The following is a 26873-nucleotide window of genomic DNA, read 5'->3' on the forward strand; positions in this document are numbered from 1 at the left end:
AGCACTGAGATGGCTTTGCTTGGCCCCAGCCCCAACCCTTCCCAACTTACCACCTCGACCCATCCACTTACTGTCTCATACCTTCCCTGTTCTCCCTTGGCCCTGCTTCCAAATCTTGAGGAGGAAAGGCAGATCCCGACTCTGACTGGATCTGTGCAGCAGACATCACAGGGAAGAGTAGCCTGGGAAGTTGCAGAACAGCAAGTTACTTCCAGTCCACATGACTCAGAGCAGCCATTCACATGCTGGCAGTGGTGCTGGTGCAGATGCTCACCTGAAGTGCAGTGGAGGTGTTCGCATGCTGCCACAGCTCCGACCCTGGCAGCTCAGAGAAGTGCACCCACATCAACAGAGGGGGAAAACCCCTCTCCAGTCCCATGTGTATTACCAAGGCTGACCTTGAAAATTTTATACCACTCCTTCATCATCACTTTGACAGCAAATCCACGTTAGAGTGGGGATGGGAAAGTCAGTATAGGAGTCTGACCTGTTTTTTTTTGCACACAAAGTCATAATGCACTTTGACTATCAGAAATGGGCTGAACTTCAGACAGTTCTGTACAGAAGCTTCCACTGACTTCCACTTACTCATTTATTACATCTCTTCTCTCACTGACAAATCTGTGGTGTGACTGGACCAGTTACTCTCCATTTACTCTGTAGTAAGTTAGCAAAGGACTGAAGGAAGACAATGTAGTTGATTAATCAAGTGCATTTATCTGAGAACACGAAACCGAGGAGAAACAAAGAACTTCACATAAATAAATTTCTCTTTTTTTTAATTTATCCTTTATTTAGTAAAAGCACCCAAAGCTGCATTATATTAACACAAGTAATAAAGCTTTCATATTTTATTCCTACCAGTGCATTTCCAAATCCAGGTGAAATGCTGGAAATAAGTAATGCTGCCATACCGTGAACACAGGGTGTAGATCACAATGATATACAAGTGAACACCAATCTAATAAAATAAAAGGCTGTAGTTAGGTGCGAAACCTGAAAGTTAAGGAATTTTGGCTGTTTTATTTCCACAAAGTACCATAAAAAACCCAGCGGTTGTAGGATAACATACTTAATCATACTTTTTGCATCATTTTATTGAATACTCCATGTTTGGATGTACAACTTACAGCTATAGTGTGTGTTGGCTACCATGTTACAATGAGAATGTGTATTGCTTGCATTTGTACAGGAAGGGTGATGAAATGTATGGACCTGTCTGCATGTTTAACAAAGTGAAATAGCAATACCATAAAACTTCATCATGTATGAATATTGTAAATGGTTAAGTTATAAAGTCATTCATTCAAAAATCCAAATATTTCAATGAAAAACCATATATAAAATGCAGTAAAACATAAATTACATTTAAAGGTCTGTACATGATTCATCCCGCAAATAGAAGCACAAAAACAGCACCTTGTACAGTATTGCTTATTTTGGTCTTCTAAAGTTCAAAGATCATTTTTACCAAAAAAGGCAGGAAAAAACATGGTTTCACATGCAATCCAGCAGTAATTGTGGTAAATCAAGTAAGTCTATAACCCCGCAAAAAACCCAAGACTTTCACAATGTAGAAACATACATGTGGAGCCATTTTCTGTACTTGATAACCAATATGCAATTAAAGTTGGATTTATTAAGTTAGTGCACACCTATAATATCCCCTACAATATCCCCATTTTTGGTTAACAGTGTATTAAGGCTGTTTACTGCTGAAAATACACAGCAGAGAAGGAATACTTTCATCCACAAATGCAGTCAGATGATCTCATTCAGAAGCTTCTCTCACAGTCATTCACTGGAAGTGATGAAAGAAATCCATCCTCTCTCCTCTCACGTTTTTCCACAAGATGTTGTGGATGCTCTAAGTTTATGTGAGTTCAAAATCATTTGGATAAATTCATGGTACAAATATTCCATCAAGGGCTATTAAGCAGAAAAAAAAATAAATCCACTTTCGGATTGGGAAGTCACCAAGTCACAAATTGCTGGAGGCTGGGGAGGTACCCTGGGGAAATTCTACAAGGGAAATTGCCCTTGCAGTCTGCCCCTGGGCAGACATTATCGATGGCCTTTCAAGACATGCTACTGGGCTGGACAGACCTGTGCTCTTACTCAGCACAGTCAGTTTTATGTTCCTTTTCCCTACTTTTGTTGTTACGGTAATACAAACATGGATCACTACTCTCAACTTTTTTTTCTCAGACTCAAAAAGCAAACAACAATCCCATGTCCATTATTACATCAAAGAGATAAATACTACAAACTAAGCTGTCCATCACAGCCAGGGTGTTTCTTTATGCTTAGAGCAACTCTGCAACCATAGTTGGATTCCTTTTTGTGTTACTGGTTTAAGCATAATTCACTAGCATTACACTCACATATCATGATATACACGATGTGCAATGCTACTCTGCAATATGTTGCACAGCAACAGTACATATCTGAAAAGCAGCTTCTTTCAAGAACTGTAGGACAGTAAAAAAGATTAAACCCAGCAATTCTATACCATCATATTTGCAAAATCCAGTGGTGGTAATGGTCAGTAAACCCGGTATATCATTACTGCTGCACTTTACATTGGTGTTGCTTTTTTAGTTTAGTTTTAGTCAGATGAAAATCACTCTATTAAGCCTAAGGATCTACTGTCTCCATGCATGGAAGCGCTGTGGGGCTCTTACTAGTGAGGCCACATTCCTTAGGCTTCTGACTGGATTTCTGCTTCGTCCATCTGCAGTGTGTCATTATCACCCAGCAATTCTGTTTCAGGCACAGAGCTCTCTTCCTCCTCCTCCTCCTGGACAGGATTCTGGGCAATATCTTCCGTTCCATTGTGTGTGTCATCTGTGCCTTCTGACAGCAGAGCAGCCCTGTCGGCCACCGACGCGTTGGAAGGCGCCGTCGTTACGTAGCCTGTGCTGGTGGATCCGCTCCCGCTGTGGTGGGAGCCTGGTTTGGGAATGATCTGGGGAGGCATCTGCTGAGGAGCCATTTGCATTGGAATTTGGACAGGATAAAAATTTGGCAAGTAAGCACCATAGGCGGGCATTGGCTGGTAACCATTGACTGGAATGTAGAGCTGCGGAGGTGGGACCATAGGTCTCATCTGGCCTTTCATTTGTATGAACTGAGGTTGAGGGAAGGCTGGAGTTTTCTGCTTTGGTCCAATGTATCTAGCATTGCTGACATTGCTAACAGGGCTTGTGCTGAGGGAACTTGTTTGCGTGGTGTTGCTCGCCCCAGAAGTTTGCGCTGAGCTGTTGTAGTTAGAAAGATTTCCCCATGTTCTTAGTCTGTTATGTATATCTTTAAATCTTGGTCTTCTGTTAGGAAATTCATTCCAACACTCCAACATCAAAGTGTATATCCACGTGGGGCAGTCATCGGGACACGGCAAAATCTGTCGGTTCCTGATCATCTCAATGACATCCTGGTTAGAATAACCACAGTAAGGCTGCAGGCCATAGCTGAAAACTTCCCACAACACAACTCCGTATGACCATATATCTGAATCAATAGAAAACTTGCCATACATAATAGCCTCAGGGGACATCCACCGGATAGGAAGAAGGGAATTTCCCATCAGTTTGTAGTAATCAGCAGCATAAACTTCCCTGAAAAGGCCTAAATCAGATATTTTCACATTCAGTTTATCGAACACCAGTATATTTCTAGTGGCCAAGTCCTTGTGGACAACATGGTGGCTTGAAAGATATTCCATTCCTGCAGCAATCTGAGTCACAATGTGGAAAAAGTCTGCTGGCTCCAGAGTGGATTTTACTGTCTTGTCATCATCGGTGCTGCCAACATCTGAATGGGGAGATCTCATCACTAAGAACTCATGGAGGTCACTGTGGGAACAATAACTGAATATCATACTTATAGGTTGCTCCTTGGTCACTATTCCCAGCAAACAAACGATGTTTGGATGCTGTAATCGTGATCTCATCATTGCCTCATGTTTAAATTCTTCACGAAGAGCCAGTTCTGCTTTGTCTTTAAGCGTCTTGATGGCAACAGCTTGTGTCTGTTCACCTGGTGCTGTACCAAAAAGATGACCCTTGTAGACTTTGCCAAACCTCTCCTCTCCTAGTTCCTCCATGAAACGCACAGTGGACAGATTAATTTCTTTAAGCTTAGCCTGAAATGAAGTAAAGACAGTCAGTAAAATATCATAGTGTTTCCTAAACAACCATTATTAAAGCAAATCTCCCAGTGGCTAGATGTCCAAATGCAAGACAAACTGGGTCAAAATGACTTTTCACGGTTTTTTTTGTATATTCACATCAGTATATTGATTTTACAGTTAACCTTGAAGTGAGTTATAGTATTATAAGAAGTGTAAACTGAATTGTGCTGCAAGATAATGAGTATAATTACTTCTACAAAGGAGTGGCCATATTTCCTGCAAGCTAAATGAATTCAGAGTAAATCTGGCAAATGATGACATCTATTAACTGCAGCTGTACTTGCCCTACAGACCAGCCCAGAGCTGCTCAGTGGAGGTCTGTCAGAAAAGCACTGGCTGAGGAGATGGAAGCCTCAGATTGAACTGAAACATCCATTCCAGCAGAAGGAGGAACAGAACCTCTCTCTTTCAGTTCTGCAGTAGCAGATCCGCCCTTTTCCTTCTGTTGCACTAGAGGAATGGCCCCTGCCCATGGGCAGCAGTGTACAGTACCCCTGCTGAAAAACCTCATGTCAGCCCCGATGAAGAGGGGGGTGCAACTGGAGCAGAAGGAAGAAGGAATTTCTCCCTGGTACTTGAAGGAAAAGGCTGCAAATCCAAGAGTGAGAAACCCCCAGAGCCTCCCTCCTGTAGCTGGGAGGGAAAGAAAGGGAGTTTGTGATGGTGTTGTAATGGATCCGTCCTGACCAGCATGGGATGGAGGAGTCCCTGACAGAGCAAGGTGCAGCTGGCACAGCTTCACACACACAGCACTGCAGCATGAGGGAGTAGGGCAGGCTGGAAAGAGGTTTTAACAGGTGATTTGGGAACAATCTCTGATTTTAGTGGCCAGCAGACTGTGGACTGGGCCAGAAAATTTGCAGCACAGTCCTGCTCAGCCATTAAACCTACCCTTTACACAAAAAAATCAATTCAATTTGCTACAATTGGTCATATTCATCAAATATTCTACAGTTTCCTGAAGAGATATTGTTCAACTGTTCCAAAGTGAGCATTGCGTTTTAGAGCTTGCATTTTGTAAATGCTGTGATTAAAAATTAAACATTAGCACTGAACAGGATTTCAGCACAGAGATCAGTTATTTGGCCCAGAAAATCCTGTGCAGGAGCTGACTTCTGCTGACAGGAGTTCAAAGCCATTTTCGTTTCACCATCCTTTGTGATACTCAGCCTTTAAAAACGTTGCACCCTATCTCAGCTCCCCATTCAGTTATGGATCAGAACAACAGCTGTCTTGAGCTGATGGATTAGACAAGAAACCCCACTGTGCACCACGCTTTAAACAAGCAAACTGGCCACGTCATTATCAGCAGCAAAAAGGAGCTGCAGGCTGCAGACTGGATCAGACATAACAACATTTCCAGTCACTGTGACAACAGGCAGAATGGTGACTGACAGGTAAGGACAAATGCCATAAAAAACTTTGTACTGAAAGCTGTCACACAAGGCTGGGATTTCTAGATACAGCTAGCAGGTGTAAGGATTGTTTTGCCCTGAAATAGATGGCCTGCACAGCATGAAAATTCGGTCCCCTACAACACGGCTCAGTTTGAACACAGACAACCTGAGACAGTTAAAATCATAACAGTTCAGAAACACGTGGGCCTGAGCAAATTCTGTAAGAAATACCTGTTTGTGTTGATTAATGAGAGGCATTTCCATGTCCTGGCTGGGAGATGCCATCAGCTGGCGACGCTGTGGTGTAGCAGCAGACGCCTTCTGCTTGTTTCTGCACATACACACCAGGAAGAAAAGGCAGGCTATCACCAGAGGAATGGCTATGCTGGGAACAAGGATGTAGAGGATTCCCATTTTGCTGTTGTCATGTGGACCTGCCGAGCACAGAAAGGCTCATTGCTTACAATAAGTATTTTAAAGACATTTTATAGTTAAGCAAATTATTATGACTATTAATACTAGATTTTAAACAAAAAGCAAACCATATCTCGAAAACAGAAGTCACGCTACCCTCTCCCCCTTCTCCATAACTTTCCATTAATTATTTCAAAGAAGCTTGACTGGACATAGCAACTAGCAGTATGAAGGTAGACTAGGAGCCCCACATTTAATGTGTTGACTGTAACAGTATTTGGTTAATTTCACCTTTTTTCTTGAGGCTTCCAGTTATGAAACTACAGAATACAGACCAGAGAATCACTGCATTATTTTGTTCAGGGTATAAAAAACAAGCAGTCTCTGTGACAATATATAAAACAGTGAACTCAATGTGATAAACCCCAGCACAACATTGCAGTCTGGCCCTCTCTCACAGCTTCAGCCATTTTATCAGCACTTTGCCCATTCTTTACTTCCACTGATACTACTTCTGCCCAGAATAAAACAAATCTTACTTCTCATTAGCAGAGATATTATTTGTTCTGTACTTAATAAAATTAAAGTGCTTTTATGTTGAGTGAGACAGAAATGAAAGAGCCATCAATACACTTAGTAAGACTGTTCTTTAACCTTCCTAAAATTATTTTTGTCTTAATATTTAGAGACCCTAGAAAAGCACAGAGATGTCCAAAATGTTCTCTGGAACTGCCTGGGATGTTTTCTGTAACCTGTGGTTTTGCTATTTGTGGCAACTGCTTTCACCACAACCACATCCCAGTGTTATCTTTACACCATGTTACACGCCATGTAGAAATTTATTATAAATGTCAAATCATGTTACTGTAAAAAAGTGAAGTAACTAAGAAATTCCATATTAGTTCTGAGCAGTTTTAAAGATCCAGGCAATCCACTTTTATGGCTTCCATGATTTACACCTTTTGCTGCAGGAAACATGCTTTTCTACCTAATGAAGCACGGTAATAAGTCACTTTGTCATGCCCAAAGACTGTTAATGTGTGAAGTCTGTATTAATACCGGGAACTGAGTGGAACAGTATTAAGCTGTGAGAGCTGTGGTTTTTATTTTTGCAATCAGTTGTGCAGTACAGAGCCACTAGCAGCTAATGCAGGACTTTTCTGATAAGATCATGTCTTTTATGCCATCTCTGCTTCTGCACTTCAAATGGTTTGTCTTTCCCACCAGGCATGGTGTTATATCTCCCTCTATAGGATCTGAAAATCCTTGCTGCCTGCAAGATGTCACATAGAACAAAAGCAATATAGCCTTGAGTAGCATGAGCAAATCAAACACATATAGGTGTTTTCCATGTCCACTCTGGCATTTGACAAGTCAAAATACAAACTGCAGCATTATCATGAATTATTATCTCAGACTAAGCCTCCAATATGTAACCAAAAAGTGTCACATTATCTCAGTTACAAGCTCTGATCTCCAGAAAACATTAAAACCCACGACTGAAAACAAAGCTGCTGCAAGTTAAACATTCAAAACCATAACCCCCTTATTTGAATTGCAACAATCAGGAGCATTCAAAATTACACAGGATTCAGAACAGTAGTAGGGGATAAAAGAAAGAGAATACATACTACAAGAAGGTATGTCACACAGTTCCATGCGTACGTTTTTATTCTTTGTGAAACACCAGGGACCATCCATCTGACCTCCAGGATTTCGACAATACGCATGTCCTCCGCCTAGCTCTGGAAACTGTGTGCTTGTCAGGTCGTGGTTGTGGGGACTCTGTGAGTCCCAGAGCTGGCAAGTGTGGCCAGACTTGGTAACGCTGACCGTCCCTCTGTAGTCCGCTCCGGAGCCGTTGTAGCACTGATGATCTGCAACACAGGGTTTGGCAAAGTGTTTCAAAAACCCAAACAGTCAAGGGACAGCAAGACCAAAACTGTTGAGGCCCACAGACCATGTGTGCAAAAAAAGTACTTAAATTTAGGTGCTTCAGGGCTTAAACGAAAGGTGTTTGGTTTGAAATTTCAGCTCTGTGCGCTTTTACACCCAGTTAATTCTGCATTATCTCTTGGAGTGTCTCAGCTCTGTGGCTACACACACACAACTATTTCTAATTTTAAATGCAAGTTGAGACTAAGGAATATGTATGGACCTTTAGCTACAGAACATGATAAATTAAAAAGAATCAGAAATATGAGTTCCACTTCAGGAAAAGTCCTCAGATGCCAACAGTGTAAACATCCCACCACTTTTATTTCTCATCTTCCCGTCTTCTTCACACTACTTACTTTCTACAGAAATTACTACTGTGTTTTCTAATGCCTCTTGCCTACTTTTCCTTATTTTCTTCTTTAGGAAAAAAAAGTATTCAGTCTTTTCTTCTCTTTAGATGCATCATTTTCACATCTGCTGACCCCACATCTTTATTCTTTTTTTGCTGTTATCCTCTCTTCATAGTCTTTAAATGCTTGTCTTCTACATGAATCATCTGAACTGAATCATGCATTTTCCTGCATGTTTGCAACATTACCTTCTCCATTCTTCTGATCTCTCCAGCCCTCAGGAATGCAGCTCTTTCAAAACCACCGTGTATTCAAGCTGCAGCTGTTCCACCACCAGCAGCACCACTGGCCCTGAGGATCATGGACAACTTTTGCCAGACTTTTTATTGGTTTTGTTTTCATTCCTTTTGCTTGATATCTCTTCCCTGGCCGATTTGCCTCTGTCATAGTTTACTCCATTGCTTCTACTTCTCAGCTACACTATTAACTTATAAACACATAGCTAGTCTTCCATGGCCACCTTTATGCCACAACTCCTGCTCCTAACTGTGGACTCAGACAACGAATACTTAGAATAATCTTATCACACTTTGAACTTTAAACAGCGTTGGTCTCTTGGGGTTTTCTTGTTGAATATTTTAGGAGCCTAATTGCTATGAAATGGAGTAGTCAGAAAAATCGTCCGAACATAATTAGTGACAACAGAGCAACCTGCCTAATCCTGGACGTAAATATAAATTCATGAAAGCAGGATAAATGTTTTAACTCATCGTATGTGTGTAAATAAAGACAATTATACCCCACACGTGATTTACAGGATTAATATTCTTGTGGATTCCCATATAGAAAGAACAAACATACTGTTTCATTGCTTAACACATCTTTCAGTGACACTTCAACAGACTGTTTGACGTTTATTGACAGGCAAACATTGCTCACAGATGCATGGGGTGGCTCACCCGAAAAGGTAAGGTCTGAGCTTTGGGTGGAGGAAACACGCTGCTGCCCCTTGCAAATCTGTATCAAACTGGCTGTGTGAACACAGAATTTTATAGCCCAGGGTGGTTGACATAATCCTTTTTGGTATTAAGCAGCATCCTTTAGGCTTCCTTGCTGTCCTAACTGTACCTTACAACAGTGCAAGATCATGGTCAGTGCTAACAAGATAGAAGCAGTGTTGTCCAGTACAGCCATGCTTTCCCTACAAAAGGAATGGCTGATAAAATAGTCTTCCAGACTCAAGCCAAGGAAGCAACAAACTCTTATTTTTTCCCCGTGATGAAACACCCAGACTTACATCGGCTGAGCCTCTCCACAGGGATCCCAATCCTTATGCAGTTGGCAGCTTCCAAGGTGTCAGGTCGTGGGAGGTCCTCACACTTAGGCAACTGCAGCTGCATCAAGATGAGGGGGTTTGACCTGGCAATGTTGTACTCCTGCCTACAGAGATCGTTCTCCAGAACTTCGCATTCATCCCGGCACAGTTCCCGTGGCTTAGGGGTCCGGGAGCGCTCGTCACACAGGGGGAACACGAAGTGGCAGAAGGATGGGATGGCGAACTGGGAGCACTGGTCGGACAAGTGCGTGGAAGTGCCAATCATGGTAAACGCAGCTGCAAAGGGACAAAAGTACTGCTTAAGTACCGATTCGCAAAAAAAACCCTCACGTCATTTGCCTTTAACAACTTTCATCTTTCCTTGAGGGTCTGAAAGCCCACTGAGCAACAGGTAAACGAGGCCATTTCTGCTGTAAAGGAGAGCTGACAAATGCAGAAAGAAAACCCAGCATCCCAGTGTCCCTCTGACTTCTTCACAGAGCTTGTAGGACTTCAGTTCTTAGGAAGTTACCCATGTGACTACCATTGCTCAAACTACTGGTCTTGGCTAATTTTAATTTAAAAGTATAAAGAGCAAAGGCAAGATACACCTGACATGTTCCAAAGTTCCTAATTAGGTAAAATCTGAACAAGGATCACCTAACTTCTTCCTCCTGTAAACATTTCGATCAATAAACAAAGTGTTTTTCAAGTCTTGTCTGGCAAAAGGAAGTGTGCCATTGGTATTCAGGGAGACACTGTTATTAACAGGCATGAGAAGCCTAATAGGCAACAGTTTGGGGAAAATGAATGCAGTGAGTCCCAGCATGCTGATCACGTTAAGATGAATGTCATAATGAATCAGGAACATAATTCTCCCCTTCAGCTCTCAGCACCTACAAGCTAAAATTTATCTCAACGTTTCCTTGCATGTTGCAAAGAAAAGACAAATATGTGTGTGCATCATGTATCTGGTACTGAGTCAAGTTTTAAATGTAGGAACATTTATTCACCCAGTAAAGCATAATTTTTGAGTGAGGTTTGCTAGACTGCATGTTCCACCAATTCAGACTGTAAAAAAGAGAGGAAATGTCATTCAAGCAGCCTATTTACAACCTACAATTAAATTCTTTCCCGCTTGTCCCCCTCTCTCCTTTCAACCTTTCGATTTCCTGCTGGCACATGCTATCACAGAGTCTCCTGCCTCTTCCTAAACAGCAAACACGCAGCAAGCAGCCCCAGATCCAGCCTTTCATACTGTTTACACGTTTGTTTATAATTATTCAGAAATATTAACACAGGAATATAACTATTTTTCAGTCATGTAGGGAATACTGCATGCAAGCACAGCATTAGGCCTCAGAACATATCTGTGACACACACTTGTCCCGAAGACTAACAGGGAAAAAATAAAACTGGAAGACTGAAGTAGTCAGTGTCGACTGTTTGAACCTCCACACTAAATTTTGTGAAGGCACTGCGTTACAGAATTTCGATCGACAAAGGGAACAGGAAATCCAGAACGAAAATTCCCCACAGATGTAACCTTGCTAAATGTTCCTGGCATCGGGCAGTAGGTGTCACCACTTCCCATGCACACTGGAGCACAAACACTTCCGTCAAAAACTGTGTTTAGGAGGCACAGGCAAAACTATAAGCAAAATCTCAACAGCAGTTATTCAGTACTTTTTTTTTTTTTCCTTTACCTAACAAGGTACTGCAATTTCAAAAATACACTCTCATTTGGGTAGAGAACAGCCAGTCTTGCATTACTTGTTTTACATGAAAGTCATAAGAACCAATAATGCTATGAAATCCTCAGGATCATTCTTCATAAAGCATTTGGTATGACCTTCAGATGTAGATAGTTTGAAAATGCTGCATTATTAACAGATTAATATTACGGCCTAGCTAGGCACTGGGTAGCTCTATATGGTGGTTCATAGCATGTTTTTGAAAAAGAACAGTCCCTTCAGAAATTCTCCTCAGCTCCAGAAGAGTGAATTCCAGCCCTCAGCCACCAAAACCTAACCAATAATTGGTGGTAATAGGGAACCAGAAGCCTGGTCATCAATGCCCAGGTTACATATTCCAGAAACGACACAACTTGATTAATGCATATTTTCTGGATGATATCAGAGTTTTTTGGTTGTTGGATTTTTTTAGGTTTGGTTGGGTTTTTGGTTTTTTTTTTTTTTTTTTTTTTTTTTTTAAAGGACATTATCAACCTAATTCCAGAGTTACAGATTTAATAATTTCAAAGTGTTGAACATTTCCATATTGCTGAAAAACATCCAAACAGGACAGAGATTAAGTCATTGGGAAAAAGTTGTATCAATAGTATGTATTAATTGATGACATAATGGTTAAAGAGGCTGGAATGACAACAGAGTACAGGAGAAAGGAGGGAGGGGGATGAGCTGTAATAGCACAAGGAAAGCTCAGCACCTGGACTTTGCCAGTCCCAGAATCCAATCACCATCTCAAGAACAGACAAAAAAAGCTCTCTCGGATTTCTGGCTTGCCAGAGACCTTAAGGCAATATCTTTAAGGTAATATCTTTAAGGAGTTAGAGCTGACAAGCAACGTTAAACTCCTTTTGGTTTAGTTATGCTAAAGTTGCAGAGTCAATTAGTGAGCTATATCTGGCCAGATGCAATAAGCTCCTGCTGGACTGAGTTAATTTGCTATATATTATGATAAACAGTGTGCTCTACTCCATGGATTCATTTCCTTGCTCTGTTTGTGCACATCAGAGTCACAGCTGCTAATGTCAGCCAACAGATCCAACGAAGAAAACCCATGTTGATGTACAGCCCATTAAAAGTCATTAAGATTTTGGATGCACATTTGTGTCTCTTTACAAAAAATATGTTCAGAGAAAGATTAAGCATAGGCAGAGCACAGGAAGGTCAACTCTTGTTTTATATAAACCAGTGTGAAATCCAGACTCTGCCAGAATTATGCAATAAGAAAGGAAACTCAGGGGAAAAGCCACCCTACATTTTTCAAGACAATAAAAAATCAGTACTTTTTCACTATATCACAAATTAATTAAAAAAAAAATCTTAGTTTGAATCCATCAAAATCTCCAGTACAAACCAGAAGCTGTTAAAAAGTCAGCGGTCTGACATTTTACCTAATGACACAGAAAAAGCTTTTACACATTGCTTTTACACATTACGGCAGACACTCATCTTCCTTGCTCCAAATTTTGCCAACTGCACAAGCCGGAAACGGGCTCACCTCCTCTAAACCTTAACACAAGGATGCCTTAGTCATTGACTGACGAAACTGGGAGGATGATGGTGCTATTTTTACCTGAACTGGATACTCTCATTAATTTTTTTTTTGTGTTTTTTTTTTTTTTGTTTGTTTGTTTGTTTGTTTGTTTTTTAAGGCTAAAGCAATGTGTAAGCTTACCAGTAATTCGGTTTTCAATTTCCCCTTGCATCTGGAGGGAGTCCACATAAATGGTCCTGTTTCCGATGATTCGCGCACATGCAATCCCCCTGTACGGCTGACAGAACCCATCTTCGTGGTAATCTTCCCTGCAAAAGACATGTTAGGATTCTATATGCAAATGTCTAGCTGCTCCCAGCGTGTTTTTACATAACATATTCTTACAAAAGTAGGAAAACTCAAAATACTGTAAATCTGAAGTCGTTCCATTCCCCAGGTGCAGCTTTCTCCTCCAATTCTCTCTACACTACCTTAAAGTATTAATGAGGGACCCTGTAAATAGCTCATTACAGAAAGAAGTAAAACAAAACCTGAGATTAATTTAAAAATCATATACTAGTAATAATTGGATTTGACAGATGAATCTATTAAAAAGCCTTTAGACTGAAACAGCAACATAGATCTTATTATGTGTCCCTATGCAATTTTGGCATCCAGCTGTACACTGTAAAATTAGGCAGTTTGTTCTCTTCTCCCACTTCTTTCACCCATTCTTCATTTCCTGTAGTTGATAGCAGAAGAGATCTTGCCAAGCTTGAATTAAAACATGAAATAATTTTGAACTTTGAATTAGGTAAAGAGAATAAAAAGTAACCAAGGTTATAACCTCTTTTCTCTGTAGTGAGAGTCAGTGCCAAATTTCTCTTTCAACATATATTTTAATACAGTTTTCAATTCAATGGGGCTTTGGGCCTTTCACTCCCTTACATCAACACAAATATTTTGGCACGAAAGCCCTAGCCTAAAGGCTCAGTGGTTCAACACTTCATCCCCAAAGCCCTTGTAAATAATACAGAGCTGATCTGCAGATCATAAGTGTCAGAGAAATGAAAAGAGACTTCAGAGAGAGAGCATGCTCAGAGTCAATATCCAGTATTCCCTGTGCTTCCTCTGTACTAGGATTCACTAGCCTGATGGATTCACATTATGTCATTTACTGCATGATGGACAAAAAGTAGGTATAAAACATAATCTAGAAAACCGTGACTCCAGAGCAGGGCATCTAAAAACGTAATCAGCTTCTGCAACTGAACTGTTTGAAAGTCTGAGATACCCCTGCAATACCAGCAATTTTTCAAGTATAACTTCAATACTCCTCTGCACTTTATACTTTTGTTACCTTTGGGTATCAACACCTCTTCTGGCCACCCATGTTTCCACTCCTCTTACAAATACCAATATTTCTTAAAGTGTAAACTCTCTGGCAGGGGAAGGTTGAGCAGTATTGTCTGTACAGCGCAGACAAAAGATGAAAGCACTGACCACCTTTACTCTTCCTGTACTCCCGAGAAAGGCAATGATTTAACAGATTCTATCCATCACATAAACTGCTAGATAAACCATGGTGATACTAAGTGCATCACGCAGTTGTTATGCAGATCTGGCCTTTATTTCCTATCAGAGTATGATTGTTAAATATTCATAAAGCAACATTTTGTCTACAAACCCTGCAACAAGTTCTGTTTCCACAAAGATATGTAAGTTTTTGATTATAGTGGATGAAGTAGAGGAGTCATCTTAGGATCAACTACTCCCTGCAGTAACATTCTTTCATTCTTAAAATCTGTAATTTTGCAACAATTGCATCATACCAGAAGTGACAAAAATCAAAACATCAAAACATTTTTTCTGTGTCTGTTTTATGATCCTTGACCACCTCAATAGGAAGTCAGCAATTCCCACAAGGATCTGAATGAATATGAAACCTCCAGTTGACCTCTTTCCCAAAAGTAAATTCATACCCTTCTCCTGCAGAACAAAGTCTGCAACGAAAGACTGCAAATTCAGTAATGTCTTACTGAAACTGTAAATTCAGTAATGTCTTACTGAAACTGTATCTCACACTTCAACTCTCAGTTCAGGGCTCTCTTGCCAGCATTAAAAAAAAAAAAAAACAAACAAAAAAACCACTCAAAACAGCATGGGTTTGGTGACAAAAGCAGTGTGATCTCTTACTTAGTTTATTTATTTCTGTCAGGAACTTCTAAACACAGCTCCGATACTATAAATACACACATATGTTCCCCGCTCCCATGTTATAGTCAACTGCTGATTAAACTAAACTGGATATGACCATTACCATGGACACAAGCAAAAGTAAACAGTAACCTGATGTCAGTTACTCTGACAAAAGCTGGGTTGTTACTCTACATGCATCTTCCTCAGGCCAGGAAACTCAGTGAACGCTGTTTGACTAGTACTACTGCCGAGAGGACAAAATTATGTTAGTCTGAATAAAATATTTGATTTCAACAAAGCTGCAGAAGTGGCAGCACTAAGAGTCTCCTTACAGAGTACTCTGTTCTTCAGCTACATGTACACTTGGCACACAGCAAAAAATCTGCAGCAAAAAGCAACTGGGGGGGAATCTGATAAAATAGCACAGGAGCAGCATCATGCTCAGTTCAAACAGGAGCCTTTGGAACCATGTGCAGCTTTGATTCATGCTCCAAAACATATGCCAGCAATTCAGTTGCTGATCAGAGAAATAATTAAAAGCTGCTGAAAATAGGCAGAAATACCGACTCTTCAATTTCCTGCTGCTTGAGCTATAAAATCTGCTCTGATCAAGAACCCTGGTGAAAGCAGAAATCTGACTCCACAAAAGGAATCCAGAAGAGTTCAATTTGTTCCACTTGCAGAAATCTTACAAGCTAACCACCACAGGTAATTTCTCACATTTGTTCTTTAACTTCTGAACGTTTCAAGGCAGCACCACTTTTTTTACCTAGTGATTTTCTTCCTTTTTTATAGGGTTTTGGTTTTGTTTTTTTCAAAATAGAGTCAGACCCACCCGAAGTATTGATTTTTTTTTTTTTTTTTACGCACCTTTGCTGGAAGGTGGCCCCAAAGGCAGTGCACCTGGAAACTGAATTTTCTCAGCATTCAATTAGAGTGGAGGGAAGGTATATACTCTTACTGAAGGAACTCTCATCCTGATTACTTGTCATATGTTTGACCAGAGTTTGGATTTAAAAATAAAATTGTAAAGAGTCTGACTTAACAGACCCTCTATTCCTAAAACCCCAACTTTCATTGCTTAGTATGAATGCCATTAGTTTTCCAGGCCCAGAAGGTGATCTCCCAGCAAATAAAGTTAAGAACTAGGCTTTCTGATATAAAACTAAAGCAGAGGAATCTTCTATCTCTGTTACACAAAAGTAAAACTGAAACACTGATACTACTTTTATGTACAACATGGAATTTGATTGGGTTTACCAGCTCTGGGAACATCTTGAAGAATGAAGTACTGATAAGCATTTACAGGTTCCTTATCACACATGCACTGCAACACCTGATTAAATACAGGCTACCTTCAGGCTTGTGGGCAGAAGAAGTCTGTATGAAATAGATAATTAACCAAACAGTGTAGAAGAAAGATGCAGGTTCAGTGGTACAGTGCCACTTCCCCCACTGACAGGAATCATAACTTGCAGGGATGTCTGGCTCTGTAAAGGAGGAATTGGAAGAACCAGGTGCCTCTGGACAGGAATAAAAACATGCATGAATAGGAAACTCTCTAGATGGAGGTCATGGAACACTCCCATAAGGCAGATATCTGCTCTAGAGGTATATAAAGAGATTTCTAGGTGTCAGAGAAAAAAACATCGTTAACATCACCACTCCCACCCTCGTATTAAGCATTACTTTAATTTCACATGTGACACAGAAAGAACACTGAACAAAATACTGCAAAAGAAAATATCTAGGAAACAAAGAGGATTTTCCTCACGGAAAGCCTGAAATACTGAAAGAATACATCTGGGCACAATACACTATATCCTATCTGTGTTACACCACCTATTGTTTGCATCTGTCACAGCTGAACAGACCAGAGGGCATATCAAACAAAAAAGTTTCTCAGTAAAACAAAGGCCACCATGGAAACTCTTCAAAACTACAATCACCCCGTGAAACACTCAAGTCTGATGAGAGTTTTAAGGACGTATTTAGTGCCCCAAGTAAGTGCAAACCTTGTGGTTTTGCAGAAGAATAGAGAAAACGCGTGAAGACCTAACAATTTCTAGCAAGGGTTCACAAAGGGAATTCTGAAAGCAGAACTGAGAGGTATCCACATATTCATTTGCTAGTGAGACATCTTTATTCTGATTGCATACTACGAGTTTTGGTTACAAAGACAGCAGAAACTTGTAAGTTAAATCTACTATCCTGAAAATAGAAGAGACACAACAATGCATCAGCCATAAAAAGAAACTCAGAAATCCTCCAGAAAACTCAGAGGGAATTTTGATTGAATACATTGGGAAAAAAAAATCTCATTTAATAATACCCTACCAACCTACCCTAGCATTTATATGGAAGGACACATCCTCAGCCTACAATTTACCAGAGAAAACAACGCTAAACCAATTCATAGAACATAACAGGATATTCCAGAGCTCAGCTTTTAAAAGGTAGTAGAAACTTTGTTACAGCAGTTTCCCACAAGCAAGTTGACTGCAATTAAAATTTCCAATAAATTTTCCCACAACAAATAACAAATCCAAAGTTTTAACCCTCTTTCCTGCTGTCCAGGGATTTAACAGTTTTAGTTAAGAACTGTAAAATACTGAGAATATTAGGACTCCCCCTCATATTTCATTATAACTGGAATGGCAAAGCAAGGACAACTGCACAGAGAACCACAATTAGACTGTGATAGATGAGTGAAAGGAAAAATTATTTATGTCATCCTATTTGCTATGGGTAGAGAAATACAACGTTTGGTTTACGGTCACTCATCTTGTGGAAGAGTCTCAGGATTTTTGATAGTTACAACTTGAAAACTGATGTCAGAAGCTTTGTGAAGACAATAATTATGACTGACAGAAAGATCAGAGGGAATGTTTTTTCACATTATGAGTTTACTTAGCCCAGTGTGTAGCTACTTCATAAACAGAAAGCACACAAGTTAAATGACCTGCAATACAAAAAGTATAAAGGGGTAACTGGTTTATGTTTAATCAAAGAAAGGCAAATCACTCTGACTTGTGGGAAGGGCATTAAAAAGAGCTGCAGCAAAAAAATCAGGAGCTTCATTTTTTTAATATGCGTATGTATTCATGGTTTGTTTATACCAAATCTCAAAATAAGGACCTCTTATAATGTTGCACTACAGCTGCTGTAATTTGTTACCCTTACTCTTGACATGATCATATCATAGTGCAGGGGAGCAAACTCTGTTCAAAAGAGGATAACTTTTCAATGGCTAAAATGAGTTTATGTCTCCAGATATTCCCAAATATCAAGATCTGAGAGAAGAGAAAGGTGCTGCTTTTTCATATGCTGTATCACATCTATAAAATTTGCCTCTTGTCAAAAACGTAGTAAATATATATTAATGTTACTGTGGAAAAACGCTTGCTACTTTCTGGTCAGGTTTGTCTTCAGAGAAAACATCAAATAAAACACTCAATTCCTTGTTTCACCATGAAGCAAAATTCGTCAGGAGGGTTGCCTTTTAAAGTAATAGTTACAATGGGCTATAAAATTGCTTTTTCTCATAGGCCTCCCATAGTGCACAGAACGTCAACAGAAGTTTTACTGCTGACATTCAGGGCAACAGGACTGGGGTATAAATAATTGACAGAGGAAAAGAATGGATTATTTTAAAATAAGTATGGCTTGAGCTATTAGTATCCACTGAAAGGCTGGGCTAATGCCAGCTGCTTCTGATGTCATCCATAATTTCTGCCCACATAGGCCAGAAATTCAGCAACTCACACAAACAGGTTGGAGATTTTAGCATAGTTTCCAAAACCCAGGTGTACAGGAAAACCTCAAAAAATCCCAAAACCCACCAACCATAAATCACCAAAAACTCCACACGTGCACACCTGTGCCCTGCCTGCTAAAGGCAACATGTGAAAGGATGGCAGAGACAACTTGGCTGCTTCACTGGGGCCCTGCCTGCAGGGAGACTACCCTGCACCCACATCATGGGACACAGCCACAGGCTTCCTGCCCTACCTGTATTCATTCTCTGAACAAACAATTCTGGCCATAGGTTTCTGCAAATAACCCACCTTTCCGGCACTTAAAATCATTGTTTGCACATCTTCACCTGTGTCTAAAGATCAGTGCCCCTGGCATATCAGGAAACACACATCGATGTAGTTAACACCTCAAAGAGAGACTTAGAGTAGTACAATACAAGAGGGGTATAAAACTTTTCCTATACACTAAGGGAGTGTAAAAAATACTATCAGAAAAGAAGGCGTTTAGTGTTAAAAAGTAAAAAACTAACAAGCAGGGGAATTTGTATAAATAGTCATAGCTCAGTTGAAATCAATGGACCTATGACAATTTACACTCACCATGGATATGACCCGTGACTTTTGCTACCAGATGCTCATTGAGTGTAGCAATAGACCCAAAAAGCAAGATACAAGCATGCAACTTAGCTGAATATTTCTTGCTTTTTATCTGAAAACTATACATCACAGAATCCTTAAAAGAATTCACTGAAAGTCACAATTACTGAACAGAGCAATTGTGTTGCATTTGACTGGAATATTTATCTGCTAGCTACTAAAAAAAGTACACTGTGAGCTGAAACTCCAGACTCAATGTTTAAGATCAGTAAAAATACCCCACTTGATCTTTATTCTACTAGTTATATTAAATGATGATTTTTTTCATATTAATCATAGGATTTGAGGCAGCATTTTAAGCCAGGTAATAGATAGGGCAAGTAATTGTAATGTCATTTGTAAAAAAACAGCTACAAATGGACTTAGTGTTTGTGGCAATCTAAAGAAAAGCAGCTTGTTTGTCAAATGGCAACTTGAAACTTTACAACAACCTAATTTTTAGACTATTGAAATTATTTCTGCAAAGGGTTATAAAATCAGTATTTTTAAATACAAAACTCAGACTCCAAAGCCTATCTCTGAAACATAGTCCAAATAATGCTTTAAACATATATTCTGATGCTACTGTGAAAGGAGGATTCTTTTAATACAAAATATTTAAAAAACATTTAAACACAAAAAAGGGAGAGAAGATCAGTAGGGTTTAACCATGTACCTTCACTGAATCATGACCCAAATTGTACTCCGTCAGTAGGCATTGCCTTAGATGGTGTCAGCACTCTTAGCTGAGCTGTGTCCTTGATAAAAGATACCGCCATTCAATAATTTAAGTGGATGAAACCAAGAGAAAATGGCATTGCCTTTGTTTCTTTCACAAAACTAATCCTCCCTCACTCCAACAAGAAAAGCACCCAGCCCTCACAGGCAAACGTATATGAAAGAACTGAACACATAAAACTGCTCGGAAAGCTCATTAGATAGCACTCCCTGCTGCTGTGGTTTGATGGTATCATGTGCATTCACATATTTGTTACTGCTTTCCAAGTTTAGAAAAGTTTTCAGTGTACCAAAAAATGCTGCAGTTCCAAAGTACAGCAATCACGTACAGACATACAGGTGGCAGAATGGCTTTTACTACACTAAGATGGGTAAAATAGTCAAAGAAGCAAAACTAAACAACATATCAATGTCCTGAACTTCTGCACAAAAAAGGAGGATTGTTCCTAAACGTATAACCAGCCACAATCCTCTGGTTACCACATGCAACTTCAAACAGATTATCTTATATTCTGCCAATAACATTCTAACTCTCTCCCTCGGTTGACTCGAAGGACATTTTTGTAAATTCTCCCTCTGCTTTCATAGGTGTCAGCACGTTGGGATGAAATCTTGAAATCAAGTGAGTCAGCTGGCAATCCAAGGAAGGCTGCAGGTCTGTTTTGCTGAGTGTCAGATATTTTTAACAGAAACATCTCTGTTGCAACCACGGGTACTGGAAAATTGAGAAAAAAGCCTTCAGAAAAAAACAATTTCAACATATGGGAACGTGAACCTTGCCATGCAGCATTCCAGCTTCTCACTCACCAAAGAAACCATTATGAGGTCCCCTCTCCACCCATTTTTTGTTGTTTTTTTTTTGTTTGTTTGTTTGTTTTTTTTTTTTAGGGCACATTACTCCTCTCAGTGTGTTATGACTGTGTAATAAATTGTCTTTTTCTGATACCTCCAAGGAAAGTCAGCAGGTTCAGCAGACCCTCACTGAAAAGCCTCTAACAAGCAGGGAAGGAGGGAGGGGTGGGTGTCGGGGCTCACCAAGGGGACTGGTCTGGGAACTGGGGTCCCTTCTGACCCCTGGGAGTGGGTGGGCAAAGGGCAGCTCACCTCCCAACAGGCTGCTCCGACCTTCCCTAGTGTGAAGCTCACCCCACTCTACAAATGCCACCTGGGCCTAACCTGGTATGGTCATTTAAAAAAAAAAAAATCGTGTAAGTTTTCAGGTAGATGCTAGTGCATTGTAATTTACCCACAGAGGCAGACTTTACGCACGAATAAAAATTTTACATTATTGTTTAGCTGATTTAAAGCCACGGATGGGATTTCATACGTACGCCAAGAAGACAGGTAGGAGGTAGGAAGTCTTGAGAGAAAAGAAGACAATGAAAACATGGTCAAAAATAACCAGTTATATAAATCCAAAGAGAAGGGGAGGTTACAAGAAAGACAAAAGGGATAATTTAAAATAGAAAAATGAAATCCCATGTAAGTGCCCTAAGGTTTCCATTTTGGTTTTTTTTCTTGAATGACGGGAAATACAAGCTTTCTACAAAGTGCTTCCTGGCTTTTTAGTAGAGGTTAAAAAGTTAAGATATTTTTGCACCAAAAAAAAATATTTTTTTTTCAGAATTAAAAATATTTTAACCAACCATGCCATTACAAATGTGGTCACTTATGTAAGAATCTGAGCAAATGAAAAAAAAAAAAAAAAAAGAAAAAAACTGTACTGGCATTTTCCCCTCCCCTTCTTTCTTCTATTTTTTTAAACAAAACAAATGTGGCTTTTCTATTTCAGTTACCACAGCCATTATACATCTGGTAGCAGAGAGCTTTGTAAAATAGCCAGAAGTTATCACAGCATCAGCTATAAATTGGTTACATAACTATATCCAAGTATTCATCTTCAAAGTCTTTTGCAGAGCATGTTTATTAAATCTACTGAAACACTGATACTTATAACCATATAACACTGAAGTGTCAGTGTTCCAGACTTAAGAAAAAATTAGCCTATTCCATTTATCTGAAAAAATCTTTAAAAACATCTAAGCAACAATACTAAATACTTGTTAGCTTCTCTGTTAGTTTTTATGGATGGAATATGAACTAATTCATCTTCCAACAGTCCTGGCTCTCTGGGAAGGTCCCAGATGATTGGAGGTTGGCGAATGTCACCCCAATCCACAAAAAAGGCTGCAAGCAGGACCCTGGCAACTACAGGCCTGTCAGCCTGACCTCGGTGCCTGGCAGGGTTATGGAGCAGATCATCCTGAGTGCAATCACACAGCACCTCCAGGATGGACAAGGGATCAGACCCAGCCAGCACAGGTTTAGGAGGGGCAGGTCCTGTCTGACCAACCTGATCTCCTTTTATGACCAGGTGACCCACCTGGTGGATGAGGGGAAGGCTGTGGATGTGGTCTATCTAGACTTCAGCAAGGCCTTTGACACTGTCTCCCATAATATACTCCTGGAAAAGCTGCAGTCCATGGCTTGGACAAGTGCACCCTCTCCTGGATTAGGAGCTGGCTGGAGGGTCGGGCCCAGAGAGTGCTGGTGAATGGAGCTGCATCCAGCTGGCAGCCGGTCACCAGTGGTGTTCCCCAGGGGTCTGTGTTGGGTCCAGTCCTGTTTAACATCTTTATTGATGATTTAGATGAGGGGATTGAGTCCATCATCAGCAAATTTGCTGATGACACCAAACTGGGAGGGAGTGTCGACCTGCTGGAAGGCAGGAGGGCTCTGCAGAGGGATCTGGATAGACTTGAGAGATGGGCTGATTCCAATGGGATGAAGTTCAATAAAGCCAAGTGCCGGGTCCTGCACTTTGGCCACAACAACCCCATGCAGCGCTACAGGCTGGGCACAGAGTGGCTGGAAAGCAGCCAGGCAGAAAGGGACCTGGGGGTACTAATTGACAGGAAGCTCAACATGAGCCAACAGTGTGCCCAGGTGGCCAAGAAGGCCAATGGGATCTTGTCCTGTATCAAAAATAGCGTGGCCAGCAGGAGCAGGGAAGTGATCCTTCCCCTGTACTCTGCGTTGGTGAGGCCACACCTTGAGTATTGTGTTCAGTTCTGGGCCCCTCAGTTCAGGAAGGATATTGAGGTGCTGGAGCGGGTCCAGAGAAGAGCAACAAGGCTGGTGAAGGGACTGGAGCATAAGTCCTATGGGGAGAGGCTGAGGGAGCTGGGGTTGTTTAGCCTGGAGAAGAGGAGGCTCAGAGGTGACCTCATCACCGTCTATAACTACCTGAAGGGAAGTTCCAGCCAGGTGGGGGTTGGTCTCTTCTCTCAGGCACTCAGCAATAGGACAAGGGGGCACGGGCTTAAGCTCCGCCGGGGGAGATTTAAGTTGGATATCAGGAGAAAATTCTTTACAGAGAGAGTAATCAGGCATTGGAATGGGCTGCCCAGAGAGGTGGTGGATTCACCATCCCTGGAGATTTTTAAACGCAGATTGGACGTGGCACTGAGTGCCATGATCTAGTAAATGGACTGGATTTGGACCAAGGGTTGGACTCGATGATCTCGGAGGTCTTTTCCAACCCAATCGATTCTATGATTCCATGATTCTAATTCTAGGCCATGTTGCAGAAAGTTACAGTTTGTGAATACTTCCCAATGTTAGAGACTATTTTCATAGCTGCTCTTTACTTCTTAGAGTAAAGAGCTGCTGTTTTCCACAGTCCAAAGATAATTTTTAAATTTATTTTTTTTTTTTTTTTTTAGTTCTAAACGAGTGGTCAGATGTTTCAAAAACTGAGGCCAGAGAATTTTTCAATATTTCATTTCTCTTTGGGGAGGGGGGAGGGAAGTGAAGGTACTTCAGTGCATCCAGAGGAGGGCAACAAAGCTGATGGAAGGGCTCGAAGGAGTGTACAAAGAGTAGCAGCTGAGGACTCTGAATTTGGCTACGTTTGAGGAGAAGGATGCTGAGGTGTGACCTGACTGCTCTCTACAGTTTTCTCAGGATGGGAGGAGGAGAGGGAAGTGCTGGTCTGTTCTTCCTGGGATCCAGCTACAGGACATGTGGGAATGGTTCAAAACTGCATCAGGGTAGGTTCAGACTGAAAGTTAGGAACCATTTCCTTGCCAGCAGGGTGGTCAAACTGCAACAGGTTCCCCAAAGAGGTGGTTGATGACCCATGCCTGTCAGTGCCTTAAAGAGAGGCCCCTAATAACAGGCTTTAACTTTTGCCAACCATGGAGTGATCAAGAAGTCAGACTAAATGATTTTTGTAGTTCCCTGCCAATTGGAGCCACTGTATTGTATTTATATTCTAATGCATTCTTTCCTATTCCTTCTCTTTACCCCTCTATCATTGTTTTGTAATCTGGAACTACTACACTGTCGTTAGGAAGGCAAAAAAACAGAGGTTTGTCCACATAATTTTGCAAAACTGAGTCAGATTAAAGTACAAGGGTTTCTATATGCAGGTCAGCCTGCGGAACTAAGGAGACACCTCCCAGCATGAAGAAAGGCATGGTGAGGCAGGAGTAAACACCCTTTCTGGCCTGCAAATTGAACTGTTAGAAAAACCTGGGGAGGAGGGAAGTATGTGTATGTGTGTGCATACTTATTCATAAAAGCAAAGATTATGAGGTATATCATCCTTTTTGTCCCACCTAGAGTAATCCTTTTCCTCTCCTATGGCATCAGAGTGAACAAAATGAGAAATGGAAGACCTATGAATAAGCTCTTTGAGGAGTGTGAGAAACAGTTGATGATATGCTTCTTGCCACTTTATATTTAGAGCAGCATTACCTCAAATACTTCAGATTTTAAGGCTTAACAGAGCAGTATCAATTTGTAAGAGCGGATTTCCTCACCACACTTTCTTTCTCCCTTTTAAAAGCAATCCCTTCCATCGCTCTTAATGTTATTTAGTTTTGAGTAGAATTGTTCAAATTTTACCAGCTAAACCATCTATTCGACCTTTTCTCAAGTACACTAAATTAATTGCATCTACAGTTTGTTTGGCTCTTTCAAACTGAAATAGAGAACATAATAATACAAAAGTAGGGAAAAACTAACCGTAAAGGCATAAAAATTGAAAGGATGATTTATGGTGTGGTGTTCCAGCATTATCTCGTTTGGTTAAATTACCTACTTTTCATTAGAATAGCGTTCCTTTATCTTTGTGCCTAACTACAACATTTACCCTTTCCTTGTATGCACTTAGAGGCTATTCAGCATCCTAAGGAACTCTAATTAAACTCAATGTGGCATCAAATGCCTACAGGAAGTCTCAGGGACATATAGCTGTCCTTTTGTAAGACGTACAATAAATACTTTGAAAGCCATTTAAGCCACTGAACGAATGAGAGTAGGGGAGGGAGAGAGAAGTAGAATCCAAACACACTAAAGATTGCTGATTATATCAGGGATGTCCAACAGCTGCAGTAGCTACTTGCCAAAAGCCTGAGGGCCATTACTACTTTGAATATCAATTTACATATATCCTTAAAGGGAATAACAAGTCTTACTTCTTTGGTAGTTTAATGAAACTTGTTCCTCTGAGCAGCTCAAACCTAAGCACCTGCTGCTGATCTGGAATTTGCTGGAAGAGGGTATTGGGGTCACGTATTTACAAAGTCAGAGCTGTAATTGGCTCGTTGCCGTGTGTTGCACATCTTAAGTGTTGCACCTTACAGCTTTTCTGTTGGCTACCACAAACCTAGCCACTGCTCTGCAGAGAAGGAAGCAGGATCTCCCAGCACACAGGCTGCACGTGGGTGAATTCTCACCTGCAGGAAACCATCAGCTTCCTTTAATATCCACCTACAAGCTAAATGCCTGAATTTTGAGAAGCAGAACTCTCAGGAAAGAAAGTATTTGTGTGCTTTGGTGTATTGCATGTTTGTAACCCCACATATTACACTCATTACATTCATTATAATGCTTCATCCAATCCTTTCGAAAGTTTCTTGACAGCACCGCTGTCAAGGTGGGAAGGTGCTTTCTACATTTAACCCTAAGTTAGCTCAACTATAAGAAATGTAACTAATTTCTTCTTCTTTCTAAGGGAAATCTTGCCCAACTACAGGCAACTCCCATAGGGTTGCTCTCTTGTCTTTGCAACCAGTCTCTCTCTGTAGGGCAGTGCAAAGTTGCTGCGTTACACTTTAATTTATACAAGGACATTTGATTTATACAGTAGCACAAAGAAGGTAAAGCTTTCCTGCAGATCTATCTTTGCATATGCTTGGCTTCCTTTTGTTTTGGGGGGGTTTCTGAACAATATGGATTAGTAAGCATAAAAGACACCTATTATCCTTTTCCCCCCTATACATTCCCTGTCAGCTTCTTTCTTTTGTTCTTCCATTCTTCTGATGGGAAGGCAAAAAAACCTCCCACTTGAAATAGCTTCCCCAGATAACAAGCTGCAGGAGTACAGACACCTCTGTCTGCTCCAGGATGTTATGTATATTAGTTTAAATACACATCTGGCTTCTAAAATTCATCAATTTTGTAAGCACACTGAATTTTTACTGCTATCACTAAATAATACAAAATGCATTAGATTGTTCATCATTTATTTACTGGTGATTAGAAAACATTTAAGTGGAAGATTAAAGCTGAAGAAACTATGTAGTGTGGGAGGAAGCTGGGATATGGAGTGGTGCAAAGCAAACCAAACCAAAATAGTACTTCCACTGCTCTTAAACTCTGTCCTGAATTACACATATTATGCGTCTTTAAGATATTAAACATATT

The 26873-nt window shown here is 40.5% G+C and overlaps 1 protein-coding gene across 1 annotated transcript in view; it reads right to left on the reverse strand.

Annotated features, from left to right (window-relative positions):
• Window positions 1-778: 778 nt before the first annotated feature.
• ROR2 (receptor tyrosine kinase like orphan receptor 2) overlaps window positions 779-26873 on the reverse strand; it is a 148446-nt gene continuing 122351 nt past the window's right edge. The window contains exons 5-9 of the mRNA XM_027714442.2: window positions 13030-13157; window positions 9589-9903; window positions 7635-7880; window positions 5821-6023; window positions 779-4144 (exon numbers count right to left, since the gene is read on the reverse strand). Of these exons, the coding sequence (XP_027570243.2) occupies window positions 2702-4144; window positions 5821-6023; window positions 7635-7880; window positions 9589-9903; window positions 13030-13157 (2335 nt within the window). The 3' untranslated portion in view covers window positions 779-2701. The remainder of the gene's footprint in view (window positions 4145-5820; window positions 6024-7634; window positions 7881-9588; window positions 9904-13029; window positions 13158-26873) is intronic.

Source organism: Pipra filicauda, unplaced genomic scaffold (assembly GCF_003945595.2).
Source record: "Pipra filicauda isolate LSUMZ 115617 unplaced genomic scaffold, ASM394559v2 scaffold216_size1298047_pilon, whole genome shotgun sequence".
Taxonomy (NCBI): Eukaryota; Metazoa; Chordata; class Aves; order Passeriformes; family Pipridae; genus Pipra; species Pipra filicauda.